Here is an 18,540-nt window from a genome sequence, read left to right on the forward strand (position 1 = left end):
AGACTGATTTCGTCTTACTATTGCTTCTCCCTATTTTACTTCACAACGAGCTCCTGGGAATTGATTTTCCTAGGGAGAATGTAGAATTTTCTACGTAATACATTTAAGGGATGCATTCCGGACAGACAGACAGACGGAGAAAGGACTAATCTTACACTCTTAGCAAAGTGGTGAAGTCATATATACACTCCGTGATGATCTTGATTTGGTGTTAATTTCTCCCCGGGTTGGTAATAGTTTGATTCCAAGTGGTGAGTTTTCATCACCCCAACGGTGTATATTTTTCACTATGCGGTGTTGCCCTTTATCACCGCTCCGGTTAAGTCATATATGCACTCCGTTTGGTAATGATTCAATTAAATTCAATACCATTTTGCTAAGAGTGTACGTGTGTAGAACAGCAATGTTAATGTACATACTTATGTGCATGGTCAAACACATCTTTTATAATGTTTTACCCACTTTTAAATTAATAAATGCAAAATTTATTAGCATGCTTCCAATTTTTTTGACATACGTTCATACGTATGAAGCTAATTTTTACCTCAAACAACATCCTGTGCCAAATTACCATACATAAATTTGTTACCTTATATAGAATACTATACGCTATATTGCACTCAACTAATGTTGAATTTGTTAACAATCCTTTAGAACAAATTGATTGTGTAATGATAATCACAATCCTTTGGGGATCGCTGGAATCGTTTTGTTTCTTCGTTCTCATCACTCTCTTCGAAATCCGGGTATCCACCCATTTCTGTGTCACCTGCGGGTTCTGGAATGTCACTAGTTGATAAAATATGGCCGCTTGGGTCCACCAAAAATATGACTATGGTCCGCTTTCGTCCTTGTTTCCCGACCTCATCGACAGAAAATGGGTCGGCCCTGTGTTCATAAATATTCGGCAGAACGACGACTCTGTTTGAGGCGGTGGTTATCGGGCTAAAATCGATATACTCTCCTCCATCCCTTCGTTTTACCCGGGACGATAAAGTCGCGTTGGAAATATTGTCCAAATCCAAATAGTAAATTATTGTTGCGACTATCTTCTCATTTTTCCTGCCTTCTCTGTGCCAATTACTTGCCGCGATTTTCTTGACTTGCGTACTTGGAAGAGTTAAAGATTTTAGGGAAAATATTGCCTGCAACTTTTTCCGTAGTTTGACCTCATCTTTGGACAATAGGGATGCAAACATTTCCTCGACTAGGGGGACACTTTTGGAGAAAAGTTTTTCCAAGTGGTGGTACATGGTCTGCGCATAAAGCAAGTTTTTAGATTTACAGGGTGGTTCAAATGTCACGCTACAATGTACAATTTTTCAATGGGATAAACCCCTAAAAATCCATTAGTAACAAAATTTTGGATTGAAATTTGTTCAATTATTATCTGATGGAACATTTATAACGAAATTCTTAAATGTTGAATTATGTCTATAGCCAAATTTTCGGTAACTATTGAAATTTATGAATTTTTCCATAGAAAAAATTTTCCATTGTAGCGTGACATTTTAACCACTCTATAAATAAGTAAGTCTTTCAGAAATATGTGTGACAACAAGAGTACTAATTATCCCTCAAGATTAAAGAAATTCAGGGCAAAAAATCCACAATTCTCCTAAATAAAATCTGGAAATGCTTACTGTAGAGTATAATTTATTACTTGGAATTAATTACAACCAGTTTTGGGGAACGATTATCTATAGTACCCTTGATATCATATAAATATGTATCTGTATTTAAATGCCTTAAAAATAATTACCTCGTATTTCGAATTGAGACCGCTTAAATACCCGTCAAATTTCCAGGAGGAGCCATCTCCCCGGAAAGAAATGTCGGTCGGGATCATCATTTGTTTCGTGGAGGCATCCCGATCTTCTGAAGAGTACATTGATGTCAAGGGAATGGGATTAGATCCGTTATTTAGCCGGGTTATCCCTTCCCGATACAAGTACCGCGGGCTGGACGGATTTATCAGGACGAGGTGGTGGTGATTTTTTTCGTGGTCATTTGCATATTTTTTGAATTCTGCTTCCAATTTCTTCACCGAGTGTTTGAGCGAGTAGAGGAGATTGAAGGGAAGAAATGAGTCTCGAACGATGGTAGAAGACTGACTGAGGGATGGGATTAATGGGTAAAAATCCGTGTAGGGTAAAGGGTACTGAACTTTTTCTGTGTCTGAAAAAAATAATTTACAATATAAAATGCTACACTATAAACATATGTCCCGGTTCACATTCATTTAATTATACCGAAATGAATGAATAAATGAATAACTCAACAGTTCAAAATGATTGAGTTTGTTTTTTATTCAATCATTTTTTGCCCTATGTTAAATACAATGAATGAAGAATGAGTGAAGAATTAAAATTAATTTTCGAAGTGAATAAATTTTGAATGAAGGAAAAAAAATTGTGCAGGTATGACTATAAATAGTATTAAAGATTTTAAATTTTAATAAGTATACGTAACTTTCCCTATTAAATCCTAATCAGCATGAAATTTTGAAATTAAAGATTTTGAAATTTTCTTACCCGCACAACTTCGAACTCGTAGGGTTAGAAAATAAATAATTAGTAACGTCAGAAAATAATAGTGCTTCATTTCTTCGACTTATTTTTGGAACCAAATGCGCTAGACTTAAGTGGAATATGAAACTTGTTTCATATTTCGATTGCTTTTATATCAGCAATTTAAAAAGTTATGATGGGATGTGTAATTAAATATAAATTTTGTTTATCAAAGTCGAAAATAATGAAGTAATAAGGAGATGTACATATGTGTGTACGTGACATAACATTGTTAAGTAGCGCAAGCTACTTAATGCGATGACTTAGTTAGTCTGTCCATCTGTCTGTCTGTCCGTCTGTCTGTCAACACGATAACAGGAGAACGGATAGAGATAATCGAAATCGGTTTGCGGTATCATGCATATGACCCTAGGGGGAGGATCCTGCAAACTTTTTAGGTCAACCGGACCACACCCCCCGGAGCGGCAGGGGGTGTGGTCGGGGCAAAATGAGATTTTTAGAAAAATTTCATCTATGGATGAAACAGAGTTAAATTAAGTGTCCCCGAGTTGTGTCACACCCCCTCGAGCCCAGTGGGTGTGGTTGGGGAGCAGTGGGTGTGGTTGGGGCAAAATGAAATTTTTAGAAGAATTTAATCTATGGATGCAGGGCAGTTAAATTAAGTGTCCCCGAGTTGTGCCACACCCCCTCGCGCCCAGTGGGTGTGGTTGGGGAGCAGTGGGTGTGGTTGGGGAAAAATGAGATTTTTAGAAAAATTTAATCTATGGATGCAGGGCAGTTAAATTAAGTGTCCCCGAGTTGTGCCACACCCCCTCGCGCCCAGTGGGTGTGGTTGGGGAGCAGTGGGTGTGGTTGGGGAGCAGTGGGTGTGGTTGGGGCAAAATGAGATTTTTAGAAAAATTTAATCTATGGATGCAGGGCAGTTAAATTAAGTGTCCCCGAGTTGTGCCACACCCCCTCGCGCCCAGTGGGTGTGGTTGGGGAGCAGTGGGTGTGGTTGGGGCAAAATGAGATTTTTAGAAGAATTTAATCTATGGATGCAGGGCAGTTAAATTAAGTGTCCCCGAGTTGTGCCACACCCCCTCGCGCCCAGTGGGTGTGGTTGGGGAGCAGTGGGTGTGGTTGGGGCAAAATGAGATTTTTAGAAAAATTTAATCTATGGATGCAGGGCAGTTAAATTAAGTGTTCCCAAGTTGGGGCAAAATGAGATTTATTTTTTTTCAAAATTAAATCTATGGATTAAATAGAGTTGAATTAAGTATTACCGAGTTGTGCCACACCATCTGGCACTCGGAGGGTGTGGTTGGGGCAAAATGAGATTAATACAAATATTGAGTCTAACATGTAGGACATATCAACCAGTAAGATTGATTAATTAGAATTTAATTAGGAAACAATAAAACAGGTAAAATGCATGATTTTTCAGTGTGGCAAGATAGAATGAGGAGATCGCAATTATTTTGTTATTTTTAAATAATTCAGATTCGGCAATCTTTGCGTTATTTTGTATCGCATTCTCAGCATTCTTGCGCTACTTGGGTACCCTGCGTTGCCGCAGTTTATTTTCTATATGGTCAAATTATTTGAGTTTAGCGTTTTTATTCAATGGGGTAAACATATGTATAAATTGTTCGAAGAGAATACGTTATTTTAAATTATTATCGTGGATACACATTATGCATATATTTACATCTCATTAAGAAAATTATTTGCGTCAAATAACTATAGTAATTAACAAAACTTCTCCATATTTCAATGCACGACACAGAATTTGTGATATGCATGTATGTATATATATACAACCTTATCTATATTATAAGCTGGAAATATCTGTCGGCAACGGAAGTGAAAGCAAATGTTCCGCAAACGGAAGCAAAAGAGGAGAAAGTGGTTTGCATATCAAATACGTAGGAAAGTTGATAAGTCTGTTGCTAAGGATATGCGGGTTAGGTTATCAGGAAGGAGGGAGTGAACCCAAATTTTTAAGTGTGATTATCCAGCGGGAACGAGGTATGTCCCCTGGTATATGGTCATCGCTCTGCTGGGGAGAGGGGGAGGGAGGGTGTGCTCAAGGTTACTCAATTTTGGTTAATTTTTACGAAAATCGAATAAGCTCTCGCCCGGCTGGAGACGGGCTTATACGCTAGTGACTAATAATATTCATTTAATCAGAAATAACTAATTTAAATAATAATACTGTGCAGTAAATTTGTAAAGTGTCATCTATGGCGTGGGTCCATCCTCTTATCATGCAAACATTGGCATTGGCAGATCGTGCTATTTGCAAAATTCATGCTAATAAAATTTACGGGCGATTGACACCAGTTCGGTCCCAATCTGACGAGGAAACCTTTTTGGTGCCCTGAGCCCCCAGCATAACCAACATATACATTCGACGCAGTTTTTAATACTAGTCCGATGATGTGACAAAATTTCCGCGTTAAAATGACATTTGGTCACGTTGTGACGACTTTAGTGACGCGCGGAACGATCAATTTCCCCATGCATTTAATAGCGGAGGTCCACTCACACGCTCCTCTCTCATCTCGCTGGAGAAATCTCAACCCATTACATGAACTTAACGCATGACAAAAATGATGCGTGACAAAAAATAAATAATTAAGAAATAACCCTTATTTTACCCGCTGGATAAATATTAATCTAACCTTGTTCAATTTAAAAGACAACCAACCAATCTCAAAACATCGCCGTTACCCGATCTGGTACCGCAACCGGAATGGCTTAATGTTCACCATTGTTGCGCTAACATTTCTCTCCTTCATAATCACCGTACCCATTGTTCTTGTCCTACCGGTTCTGGATTCGCTCAACTTTGTCTTGTCCCAGCCTTCCCAAACACCCCCCATGATCTTCACTATATCAGATTTACTCTTCAGAATAATGATTTGGACCTCCACACTTGCCGAAATGTCCACAACTGTTGGGCTCGCACAGATGACGTATATTATGTTCTCCTTGTTATCACATCTCAAGTCTTACCAACCAAACTGGCGCATTGTGGCAAGAACCATGCCAAACAATAATAAGTGCAAAGAAGAACTAAGATTTCGTGGCTTATCCAATTTAGAACTGTACACCGTCCTAATGGTCCAATTTCGCCTGGTTCGTCAACAAATACTTTGATCGTGCAATCGTGACTACGATGGGGACTGGTTTTTTTCTCGCCGTCATGTCAAACTACGTAGTAATCATGCTCTTCGCTAAGTTACCCTTGCTTTTATACATAGCAACAGCTACGTTAGCCATGATAACTATTAGTAATTATTACGCTCGAGCTTCCAAGCGTAGGGAAAAGTAGTCGCTCTTCCATCAGTTTAGTCAAATATTGGCGAGGAAGTTCTGCATGGCCGTCGGCATGGAGAAGGAGAAAAGTCCGATCGCTACGTCCGACGGAATTGTGGATAGGACCTTGTTTCCCATACAGAGGGAAACATACTCAGTTCATATTAATGGAGTTTTGAATTACACTGTAAGCGCGATTATGCTTTTAGGTTTTTAAGTTTCCCGCCGGTATATGTACCTGCCTGCTTGTAAAGATTCAGGAAGTGCTCCTACGTAGTTGTGAGTATCAAGTTACGCCCAAATTACTGTACCTATGTAATTATTTAAGGAAAATCAAACACTTATATTAATTACTACTTAATATAAGTGTACTAAGGTTATTTACATTAAATAAATGAAAAAAACCGTTGCAAACGAAATGTAGCAATCGCGTGTAGCGACATGGTTATGGCACATCAAAATTATGCTAATTGCTGAAATCCCTGTCCAAAAATACGTCTAAAACGGTGTAAATAAAAAAAATCGACAATTTTCGACGTTGACGTCGTCTATACCTATATACATACATATTATTATCTTATATCTATATACATATATATCTATACTTAACTTAACTATGTCGTGTACTATGTATTAGTAAAATAAACAAGTCAAAGTTACCGGAATAATCTTCATTATGCAAGATTTAAATTACATGAAATGCAAACAGTTTGAGCAAGTAATTATCAAAAATTTTGTTTGATAAATGTTTATAGTTTTTCCGTAATCTCTCCATGCCTAAAATAATAATGCGAAAGCCGGTGATACAAGACATTTAGGTACTTAAGTTGAAATTAGTAGGTAATATAAAAAACAATTTGAATTACTTTTAATTATTTTTTCCGGGTTTTCTTGGATCGCGAAGTGGAAGGTTGAGTAAGGATGGCAGATTCTTCCGCGTTATCATCTTCGCGTTCGTGTCTATTAAAGTTTTAAATTACAAATGGATACATATAAAATAGCAATAACAAATATAACAGGGACACCGTTACCTGACACCTCGCGTGCCGACGACTTCCTCATTAACTTCAGGCGGCATGTATCTCTCGTAAGTCGACTTCGCCAACTTGGCTACTTTGTCATCACAAAGATCCTCTTGTCGCGCAATCAAGTAGGTAGGCATGCGCGACCCAGGGCCAGCGTGATGATTGTTCCAATGGGAGCGAGCTTTCTCTCGTGTTTCGGCATGATGCGGCTGCCCGTCAGTGATGCTGTCGCAGTTTGCGATTAGGCAAACGAATCCAACGCTTCCAACCAGGTGGACGCGGTCAACGTGTCGATAATACGACGACTTCGAGAATGTAACCGGGTTTCCGCTGACTTCGCACAAATAACACGTGAATTTTGCTGACACAGCCGACTTGGCCCTGTTGCACTTATTGTACGCTTGCAGATTCGGGAACGAGAATTCAGGGTTTGTGCAGCACTTTGTGAGAAACTCTGTTAAGTTACATTTTCAAATTTAAAACAAAGTTAACATTATCCCAATGTAAGCATATACAATTCAATAAGACCCGTACCTTCGTTCTTTGGTTTGACCACTTCAAAGAATTCCTTCACATGGATGAGACCTCCTGCAAGGGCCTTCGTTGCCCACACGGTTGCTGCCTTATGACATCTGCCTGAGAGTAGCGTCATAGTTTGAATAACTTCTATTTTATTTCTGGAAAAGAGTAAACATGAGTAAACGTGAAAAAAATGCCGAGTAAAAAACAAACCTCTCAGCATCGGCATCATGTTCCTCGTCCCCATCTGAGTCCGACTCTACTTCTGAGTGGTAAATCTCGAGGTGAACCTCGTCAATAAAATCTCGAACATCACTGTCCTCATCGCCGGAGGGGGACTCTGGTTCAACCTCGTCCACAGGGAGGGGGGCGTCATACAATATAAATTTGTCAACAATTTTAACACCATGCACATAAATAAATATACCGGGTTATCTGTAATGAACCGTTGGCACTCCTCCAAAGAATCGAACACCCGATTGGGTGGGTACAAATGATCCCGATTCTTGTTGACCGCGGCTACGCCACCCCAATGGATGCGATACCGTAACTCCGGTTCTTCAACGACCGATCGAACGAAGGCGACGAAAGGTATAGTTACTATATCACGTGTCGCAGGACCACCCCACCCACGAGTATCCGTCCAAGGTACGTAGACTACCTGGGCCGACACCGTGAGCCGAATCCCTCTTGCAAGATCTGCCTCCGCCATCCTGCATAATATTTGTATTTAAGTTTACGCAGTTACTTTTAAATCTTCGCATTGAAGGTTATCACGAATCTAAAACTTACTTTGTAGTGTCGAAAAATTAAAACTGACGAAAAATGTCCGAACGAGCTGTTTTGAATTTTTTCAAATTTGCTGTTTTAAATTCGACTTAAAATTCAATGTTAGACTGTTGCCTGCTTGCACACCACTAGTTGAAACCACCGGGTAGCTGGATCAAATGGGGTCAATTGGGCTTTTAAAGAATGAGATTCCTTATCCAACATATTCACAGCAAAACTAAGGTCAAATTTGAAATCAGGGGTATTTTTAATAGAAATTGACTGTCTGTACATATCTCCCAAACATTTTCTTAAAATTTTCAATCGTGTAGCAGAGAAGCTACTCATCCATGCAAGCCATTCTATACTTCTAGAGTGATAATTTGAAGAAACTGTTTGGGAGATATGTACAGACAGTCAATTTCTATTAAAATAATACCCCTGATTCCGAGCTTGGCCTTGGTTTGACTGTGAATACGCTGGATTAGAAGTTATCTCATTTTTTAAGAGCCCGATCGAACTGGTGGGAATCCGTCCAAAGTTTCTCACCTGCTCAATTGGACTTTTAAAAAATGAAATAACTCCTTATCCACAATACTCACAGCAAAACTAGGTCAAATTCGGATTTAGGGATACAAGTTGAATTGGAATTGACTATCTGAAAATTGCCAGATAAGTATAGGATGGCTTGCTAATGAGAAACACGATTTTGCCTCATGGTGATCTAGACATTATGTCATATGTGAGGACCAACTATGTGTTATGTGTGAACTAACGCGAACTAACTCTGGTTTAGTTTGGGCAGCTGCAGTGGAAAGAATTTGCACCCGCGGAATATTTCCAGTCAGCGGGTTTCCCAGGGTAGGAGAGAAATCGGAACCTTGTGGGAAACCTTGGATGGATTCCCACCTGCTCAATTGGATTTTTAAAATGAGATAACTCCTTATCCAACGTATTCAAAGCAAAACCAAGGTCAAATTCGGAATTAGGGATATAATTATAGTATACATTGACGGTATGTACATACCTCTCAAACATTTTCTGTAAATTTCCAATCATGTAGCAGAGAAACTTCTTATGCATACAAGCCATCCAATACTTAACTATATACATATTTATCTTATCTATATGTTATATAATATAATATATTATATCGTCGTCTACACTTATATACATATCTTATCTTTGACCTGAAATAGCATCATGGTTAAAACCGGCACGCATCTACATGCTATCGCCTTGCAGAGCAGGGTTTCGCTTATCGTCGTACTAATTCTATAAAGACCGAAGTGCAGTCGATAGCTAATTTTAAAAAGACCGAAGTGCAGTCGATGCTTAATTTTAAAAAGACCGAACTAAAGAAAAAAAATTCTAAAAAGACCTAAGTGCAAGCATGTATTTACTTATGGCTAAATCACGCGATATGTGAAGAATCGTTTTGGCAAGATATAGCCATAAGTAAATACATGCTTGCACTTAGGTCTTTTTAGAATTTTTTTTCTGTAGTTCGGTCTTTTTAAAATTAATCATCGACTGCACTTCGGTCTTTTTAAAATTAACTATCGACGGCACTTCGGTCTTTATAGAATTAGTACGACGTTATGTATTTACATATACAGCTGCAAGAAGAAGTTTTACTTCTCTTGGTAGTAGGTGGGCACTTTTACTGTTATTAAGCTCCTCAAACATTTTTAATGTTTGAGGTTTTAATGTTTGAGGCAACAAGTTTTAATTTTTCCAGTAGGTCGATGGAATGAAAAAAATGGGTACACTCCAAAACAGGTCAGTTGCGATTTTATGTACACATGTAACCAGATAAATGCTAGCGTAAATTAAAAAATCGGAAAACAAGTTCCCTCAGAATGAGTCAGTTTACTAAAAATTCCCTTACAACATTTTGTAAGATAATAAAAGTTCAAGTTTTTGATTTAAGTATAATCAAGCATGTTCCAATTTAGATGATCTATGAACGCTTCACTAGAACTCCGGACGGTATTTTGGCCGGCTTCTTATCGTCACAAAAGACAGCCATGGTATAATTTTTCTTGGAAAAGGATTCTGCATGATGAAACGCCTTGTCGCAGGCTTCCACCAGCTTGGCCGGTCCGGCGCAGCTGTAAATCCCAGGCGCGCATGACTCTGCGATGTCCTTGTCGCAGATTAATGATGACGTCGTAGTAATGGCTTAGATAGGATGTAAGCTCACGAAAATAGGCTAGTGTGCTATGCTATGTAACATTCTGTGCATTCCCTAGTACTAGTAAATGAGGATAATAAAGGCTATTATCATTATTAAGTATCGCAGATGCTTTATGAGGATGCTCTGGATGTCTGTCCGTCCGTCCGTCTGTCTGTCCGTCTCCACGATAACTTTCGACAGGTCACAAATTTTTTAATTCCGTTTTCGCCATAACTCATCTAATTTTCTAGCAGAGGATAAGTTCGAAGATGGGGTCACCACGACCACACCCACTACCACCAGTGGGTGTGGTCAATCTTATTTTTGGGAATTAATTTTTTCTTTCGACATATATTGTAGATGACGTTAATCTACAATGAAAACCACAATCAGAATTGACAACCACACCCACCATAGGTCAGGGGGAGTGGTCAAACAGAAATAACAAAAATTGACATTGCGTCGAAACGAGACAACATTTTTAAATTCGGTTTGCGCCATAGGGTGCCATAAATCAATTCACATATTTTGACCACACCCACCGGTGGTGAGGGGGTGTGGTCGGGGGTAAAATGAGATTTTTACCAAAAAATGTTCCAATGACAGTGGACAACATTTTTATCATGGTCAAATTTTCCCGCCGTGAAAAAATGTGATTGGGGCAATTTGAGATTCGATTATATATTGAACAACAATGGCAAAAACAGCAAAAGGATGACTGACGATCGACAAATGACGACAACGATAGGCACAACCATAAGTAGAGCAACAAGAATACCACCTGCGTTACTTGATTATATCTATGATTACCACAGTTTATTATTATTATTAAGCATCATTTAATTTAGAAAAGGGTTATAAATCTTTAACGCTACTCGTCAGTCAGTTATTAGACTGCTTAATACGTAGCGACACATATTAACATACATATTTCCATACCTATTTTAGTTTGTTAAATTATTGTTATCTTTCCCCCCATTTATTTAAGGGGCAATTCAGTATGAGTTCGCATCATTGACAACATTCAAAAAGAAAAAAAATTCGCAAAAAATTCACTTACGAACGTGCCCTTGTTAACGCACGGCTAGTAGTTCGTATTTTTTGTTGACACGATGTCTTAATGAATTACTTTAATCCGTATTTTGCAAAAATATTTCCCAGCTTATTTAATACATAGTTACCGATATAACATGGTTCACGGGACACGAAAATATTCACGATACACAAATTAAATACATTAGTTTTCGCAAATTAGTTTCAGTCTTCTCTCGGAATACTTGCGGAAATTGTCTGCATTTCCTTATCATTTTCACCGTCGACATGTTCCTCCTTATCGCCCCGCACTTTGACGCCTCGGTGCAAACTATTTCTCCCCAGGGTGCTCCAAGGTTTCGTTTTACCGGCTAATTTTCTGGGCAGGTCGTAGCACCCAAATGCGACACCGAAGAGGACGGCGTACACGCCGTAGACGACGTACTGGTCGCGAATCTGGAGGTGGAACCCGTGCCGCGAGGTGACCGCCATGGTGAGCAGGAGATGGATGAGGGTCGCCGCCAGAGTGTTCATGCCGAAGATGAAGGCTTCACTTTTTTCCCGGATGGATTCCGCGACTTGAGATCTGCACGGAAAAAAATACGGTAGAAATTACAAAATAATTTGAATTTGTCCCTTGTTCGGTATGAATTTTGTTACCGGAAGAGTGATAATGGTATTGTATAAAAATGTGATTTGAGCTTATTACAACTTTTAGATAATGTTGTGTGAGGTCGGCAGACTATTCAAATTAGTTTGTCACCCATAGATAACGTACAAATTTTGCATGAGAATTTACATATTTGCCAACGTTAAGAAATGTTTGCAATTTTGCAAATACTTATTGTGAGCTTGACGAACCGAGGTAAATAATTGTGTGCATGAAAGTGTGAACATTTGTGGTGACAAACCATTTGTTGACATTCTCAAATGCAAAAATTTGGCAGAAATTATGAACTATGGACATATTAAAAATACTCACTTTGCAATAATGACCAAAACCTGGAAGAAGGCTTGAAACAGGATAAACATTCCGTATGCGACGTACAAGTCGTGCGTTTTCGCCATAACGAACAACGCGACGCCTTGAAGGACGGTGGACACGCCGAAGACGAGAGAACCCCACTTGATCCAACAGTTCTTCGTCCTTCCGATAATTAGACCGAGAACGACACCTGGGGAGGAAAAAAGAGTTATATTTATAACTCACGCGAAAAATTATCTAGCAGAAGCAAAGCCACGCAATGAAATGAATATTCCCAAGAAACTTCAAATGATTTTCTACTAGTTATATTTGAAATAAGTGGATTAACCCGGGTGAAAAATTTAATGGATTTTTTGCATAAATTTTGCTGGTCTTTATGCAGAGAATTGGCTGGATTTTATGCAGAAAAATTTATGCCGAAACAATTTGTGCACAAAATGTGCAGAATTATGCATAATTGTGCAAAACCTTTCTGCAGAATATTCCTGTCAAAAGTTTTATGCAGAATCGTTCAGCCTTTTTCTGCACAAACCATTGGTCCAGACAATTGTGTCGAATTATATCAAATTCGACATACGATTTTCATCCGGGAACAAACTGGTAATCACGTTCCAAAAAGCAATTTCGAAAAACGTGATTATGCCCGCATTTTAACAGCTCATAGAAAAATCATGCTTTATCCGAGACAGAGTTATTTACGAACTTGATTTTTTGATATGACACTAAATACATAGGAGTTAGTTTTATTTACAAATTTCAAAAATAATTACAACAAGTCGAGGCGGCATAAACAAAATTCCGAGTGGTTAGCAAAATTTGGCATTAATTTCAAACTTCCGAACTGGCAACATGACATATGTATCAGGAATCCATTGTAACGTAATAGGAACTTCGTATGCATACTCTAATTTGGATTTCGCTCAAATTTTGTTGTGATATGTGTTGTAACTGCGGTATAAAAATTGTAGGCTATATAAATGCAAACGTCGAAGAGTTACATACATGTGAATTTACATAATTCCGAATTATTAGCAACATTTTCAGTTGGTTTAAACAATTCGGACAAAGTAACGGATTCTATCTAATTATTTCGCTCTATCAATAACTTTATGGGCTAACTGAAAATGCGAACCAAACTTACAAAATTCGATCGTGGAATGCTAATATGGAAAATGCAATTATTTTGGAAAGTTCAACATATTGGATAATTTGGGTCCAAAATCAAGGCAGCGGCCAAATTCTGATCCAAAATAATTTTTAAAATTATCTCCAGCCATACTGAAGCAAAGGTTTAGTCTTGAAACTTGAATTTCTGAAAATTTGTAAAAAATTCGCACATTTTGCCTCGTATCGCAAAAACCACCCATGCGCCACCCCAATATTATTTCAGATTCTTTATGTACACAAAATTACGGAAATTTTAAGCCATCAAACTCGAAAATCGCTCCATTGCGAAAAAAACACTATTTCATTGTATATATCTTCATAAAATCATGGAAACTTCTTTACAAATATGCATTTCAATTTATGTATGGCCTTGCATCTGCCAGATAAGTTTGGGTGTGAGTGTACTTCCAGTATTTTACGCAAACGTTAACAACGTCGCGTATATATTTTGCGTTAAAAAATAGAGACCAAAGTGTAAATAGTGACCAAAGCGCAAATTTTTCTAAAATTTACTTTTGACGACTCACTGTTATCTACGGATAAAAATTCAACGCATCAAATAAATATGTACAATCTACGAGCAATGGGAGAAAACTGATTCTACAAGATAACCTCTCAGACTCTTTGTCTGTATTTTTTTTAAATTTTTAAACTGCTAGCTTGAAGTTGCTAATTGCTGACATATTTATTCTTACAGAACTTACCATAGATACTCTATTAATAATTAGATAACGCGAGTTCTATACTTTGTTCTCAAAGCAACATGTCGGATTTTCCCGTAACTGGAGCTGAATTCAGTATGCGATTTGAGTGAACTCCGTTAAGACAAGGTCCGTTTTCTGTGGTGTACGAAGCCGGTGCACTGAATTCGCCTCCAGTTATGGGAAATGGAGCAGATCGTGGGGAGCATCCATCCCATTACGTTATATAATTCAAATGCATTGTTGTGGATTATATTTCATAAATTTTTGAATTTCACACTTAATTTCAAAAATTTCAAAATGCACCGTAATTGGTGGATGCGAGGTTAATTGAAGCGACAGGAGAGAGCTCGTCAGCTGTCTTATTTATTTTATTTCACACAAATACATGGTGTCGCAACCCTTTGGAACTTACTGATGATTGCGTGGGACGCGTGGACCGCGCCGTTGTATACATTTTGATGGCTGTGGTGCTCAATCTCTTTCCAGAGTCCCTCCACGTAGAGATCGACCTGGATGTAGAGCCCGTACGCCGTCGCCCACCAAACGGACCACTTGACAATGTCGCGGTTCGTGTAGGCGTAGAGGAAATTGTTCTTCCAGTGGGTGGGGGCTTCCCGCCACCGTTGAATATTTGAGGGTTGCTTTGCTAGCCCCACGTTCCTCGTGTAATCGAGGCCCCTCGGAATGGGCAGGGAAGATGGAGCTGGAAGTGATATATAATATGTAGATGATTAATTCACTAATTGCGTAACAATGCAGTTTTGCAAAATTATGCTGTGGTTAACCTCCCTGGTACATACCATTATTTTTTTTAATCAAAATTTTCTTAGTAATAATTTAATAATTATTATATAAATTTTCTTACTAATAACAACAAATTTCAAATTTTTGAGCTCTCTAATGAAAAACGTGAAAATCCAGTTTGTAACGTTAGTCGGTATTGGGAGAAATTTTAAAAATTTGTGAAGAAAAATATCAAAAATGTCCCCTTATCAGGATCGAGTTTTCCGCAAAATGCCAAATAAATATAGTCTTTTCCAGATTTTTGAGCTCTTAACTCGAAAAAATTCAGTTTTTAACATGGGGCTATATGCATAGGGGTAATTCCAAAATTTTGTAAGAAAAATATCGAAAATGTCCCCTTTTAAGTATCCAGCTTACCCCAAAAATACTAAACTAGTGTTGTTTTTTTGTAAGAAATTTTGATGTCAAAATAATTTACAAGAATTTGCGTATTTCGAACGGAAATAAAATACTACGCTGACATATGTAAATACTTTGTCGTTAAGAGGTTAATGGATAAATTCAATTTCTGGAAATCCTCACCTTCCTCACCCTTCCCGGCCTCTTTTTCACTTTCAGTCATGGGTTGTTGTTCCGGCTCCTCTTGCTTGAGCGCCTTTTCTTCCTCCACGTCCCTTAGGACACGTGGGAGCATGATCGAAAACAAGACGGCACCCACCCCACCCCCTAAACTGAGATAGTTGAGCTCCTCAAAGTCCATGAGGTTGAAGGAGATGAGGACTTGACCCGTCACACCGGAAATGAACTCGCCAAAATGCACGGCCGAATGCGTGTAGGACGTCACCCGTTTGTAATCACTTTTCTCAATGTTGGCATACATGTAGGTGAAATAAGCCACTTCGGTAGAAGTGGTGGAAATGGCGTAGTAAATTTGGCGCAGCTGGAAATAATGAAAGGTCAACAAATTTAATTTTTATATACGTTAACTAGAAAATTTTGGGGATTAGTATATACTGCACCAATTTTAGTATCTTTGCTCCGTGTCAATTTGTTAACGAGTTATTTTTGCACTTGCCCAAAACGGTAGAGCAAAAATCTTTACACAAAGTTATATCTGTAATATTTAGATTTCACCTCGATTTTATTATCACAATGAATAACAAATTTGTTTTGACGATAAGTGGAATCTAAACGAGGTACAATAAACCGTTGTAACGTTAGGAGTATCTCACCCTGTTACAATAATTTGAATAAACTGGTAAAATACGTGCATAATTGTTATCCAAGTATGTATGCTACGCAGGGTGAGCTACGTACATAATACTGGTAAACACACTCTCATAAAAATGCTGCCAGTTTGAAATTTATGCGCATATGTACATAGGTGCACTCTTAATTGCATGTTGAGTAAAGCAAGGGATGCAATTAACGACCACTCCCACCGCCAAGATTAAGGCTTTTGCCCCCAACATTGCGAAATTTAGCTCGCATTGATACATATTTTCCCCAAGAGATTTCTCCTTTTAACCCTAAATAAATATCAGATTAATCTCCTTAATGAAATGGCTCGCGACATAATCAAAATTATGTTTAACTCCGAAAAATTGATGTAGCTCTGTCATACATAATCAAAATTTCAATATTAATATATCTAAACTATGGTAAAGTACATATGTAGATATGTAGCTGTAACTCGATATGACACAAATCTTACTCTGGAATGCATATATATAATTTGTTTTGTCTATTTGATTTGTGGAAAGCTCAATTCAAGATTATATTGCACACTCATATCATTTTGGATTAGATTTGTGGATGACCCCTTTTCTACCATGAAATCTTGAAAATGTACAAAAATTCAGAGTCCATTTAAAGAAAGGGAAACATTATTTTTAAGAGTGAATGTCTTAGCTTTGAAAAAAAAATTATTTTTACCCGTGCCCAATCAACGTTATGGAACCCCAGATTGTGATAACCCACGTGATACAATTGTACACCCCCGCATTGACAATGATGGGTTTGTAGGAGAAGGCGTCCGTCACCATGGTGAGGAAGATAAGCGATATTATCGAAGTCCCCGTCGTGGCTGGAAACACCTCATGTGTCATCTAAAGCAAAGGAAAAATTTGTATACACTGTAAATAATCTGGTAATAAACATTACCGAAAATCACAAGTATATGACTCTGCCAAAGTGGTAATGATAAGTTGTACCGTGTGGTAATGGCTTGGTAATAAAGTTTTACCATCATGGTAACGAATTTTTACCACCTGGTAAAACATTATTACCAAATTTATTACCGAGAAATCATTACCTGCGTGACTTTACCGGATTATTAAGAGTGTACATATCTTACTATATTATAAGCCGTTGTGGACGACGTAACCGCAGTGGCGTAACTACGCATCAGCATTGACCAACTAATCATTAGTGGCGAAGCAAACAGGTCCAACAGTAATTACAAGCATCATATATAGTAGAAAATAATGATGATGAAATATATGTGACACATAATAATAATATACGTGCCGCCCCTGATCGAGCGCTCTCATATTTCCCCATCTATTTCCCATACGCGCCTACGTTAAATATATCAACAAGAACGACAAAACCAACAACACGTTACTATGCGACAAATTTTTTTTTATTAAATTTGTACTACTGAATTGATGCCCACATTATTTTCCGGAACATCAAGAAGATGTACCGGAACAACGCCGAGCGTAGCTGGCTGGTTTATACTAGTGTATTATTAATTACAAATTGAAAGTAGATGGATAATTCAAAATTAAAATCCAGTAATGGACTAATTAATTACATTTAATGAAATTTTGGTGTCATGTGATTCAAGCAGTACACACATTTGTATATTCCGGAAAATAAAATACTACATAAATGCGTGTACATACTTTGTCGTTATGAGGTAAATTAATTACATGAAAATAAAATTGGATGTATATACATATTTACATATACATGCATATAATTTGTACAATTTGTTACCGGTGAGGGAATAAGTAAATATGTATGAAAACATTGTTCAAAAGGTGAAAATTAACTCTAAATGAATTAAATACCTGTTCTCCCGTGAAGTTTTTATGGTCGACGGCATAATCGACCAGGAAAGGGGCCGAAGGACGAATTCTTTTAAAACTCCGACCATGATAAGCAATAAAATGGCAGCTTTCCACTGATATCGGCGCCGTTTCATGGTGAAATTCTGATTTGACATCTTATCCCAAAATTATTTATGAATGTCTTAAGTTTCCTGAAGTTTATTAAATATTAACACACATAAGGGTGACTATCATTCACAAATATGTCGTAAAAACTTTTCGTGAAAGAAATTACACTTTCTATGCAGAAATTCGCACATTTGCAAATGATGTATTAATTTTGCACCATTCTGGTTATAAGCAGAAATTCACATGTCGCGAAAATCTGCACACACTAACTTCTCCCCATTCTTTGTGAAGTTTGAAGTCAAGACTGACTTGATTTTGACACTAGTTCTCATCTCATATTTACCTTCACAGCGAACTCCTCCTGGGAATTGATTTTCTTGCGGATTATGCAAAAAGCA

The 18,540-nt window shown here is 37.9% G+C and overlaps 2 protein-coding genes across 2 annotated transcripts; both read right to left on the reverse strand.

The window, feature by feature from the left end:
• Positions 1 to 498: 498 nt before the first annotated feature.
• Positions 499 to 2,629, reverse strand: LOC118433211. The gene is made up of 3 exons (XM_035844904.1): positions 2,535 to 2,629; positions 1,763 to 2,178; positions 499 to 1,256 (listed from the first exon to the last, which is right to left on the reverse strand). Exons 1-3 carry the CDS (start codon positions 2,602 to 2,604, stop codon positions 651 to 653), a joined length of 1,092 nt encoding a protein of 363 aa, XP_035700797.1. The 5' UTR covers positions 2,605 to 2,629; the 3' UTR covers positions 499 to 650.
• An 8,953-nt stretch (positions 2,630 to 11,582) lies between these two features.
• Positions 11,583 to 17,002, reverse strand: LOC110861677 (thiamine transporter 1). The gene is made up of 5 exons (XM_022110804.1): positions 16,934 to 17,002; positions 15,540 to 15,897; positions 14,626 to 14,916; positions 12,340 to 12,532; positions 11,583 to 11,943 (listed from the first exon to the last, which is right to left on the reverse strand). The coding sequence occupies exons 1-5, from the start codon at positions 17,000 to 17,002 to the stop codon at positions 11,583 to 11,585; spliced, it is 1,272 nt and encodes a 423-aa protein (XP_021966496.1).
• Positions 17,003 to 18,540: the final 1,538 nt, after the last annotated feature.

Source organism: Folsomia candida, unplaced genomic scaffold, assembly GCF_002217175.1.
Source record: "Folsomia candida strain VU population unplaced genomic scaffold, ASM221717v1 Fcan01_Sc044, whole genome shotgun sequence".
In the NCBI taxonomy this organism is placed as follows: domain Eukaryota; kingdom Metazoa; phylum Arthropoda; class Collembola; order Entomobryomorpha; family Isotomidae; genus Folsomia; species Folsomia candida.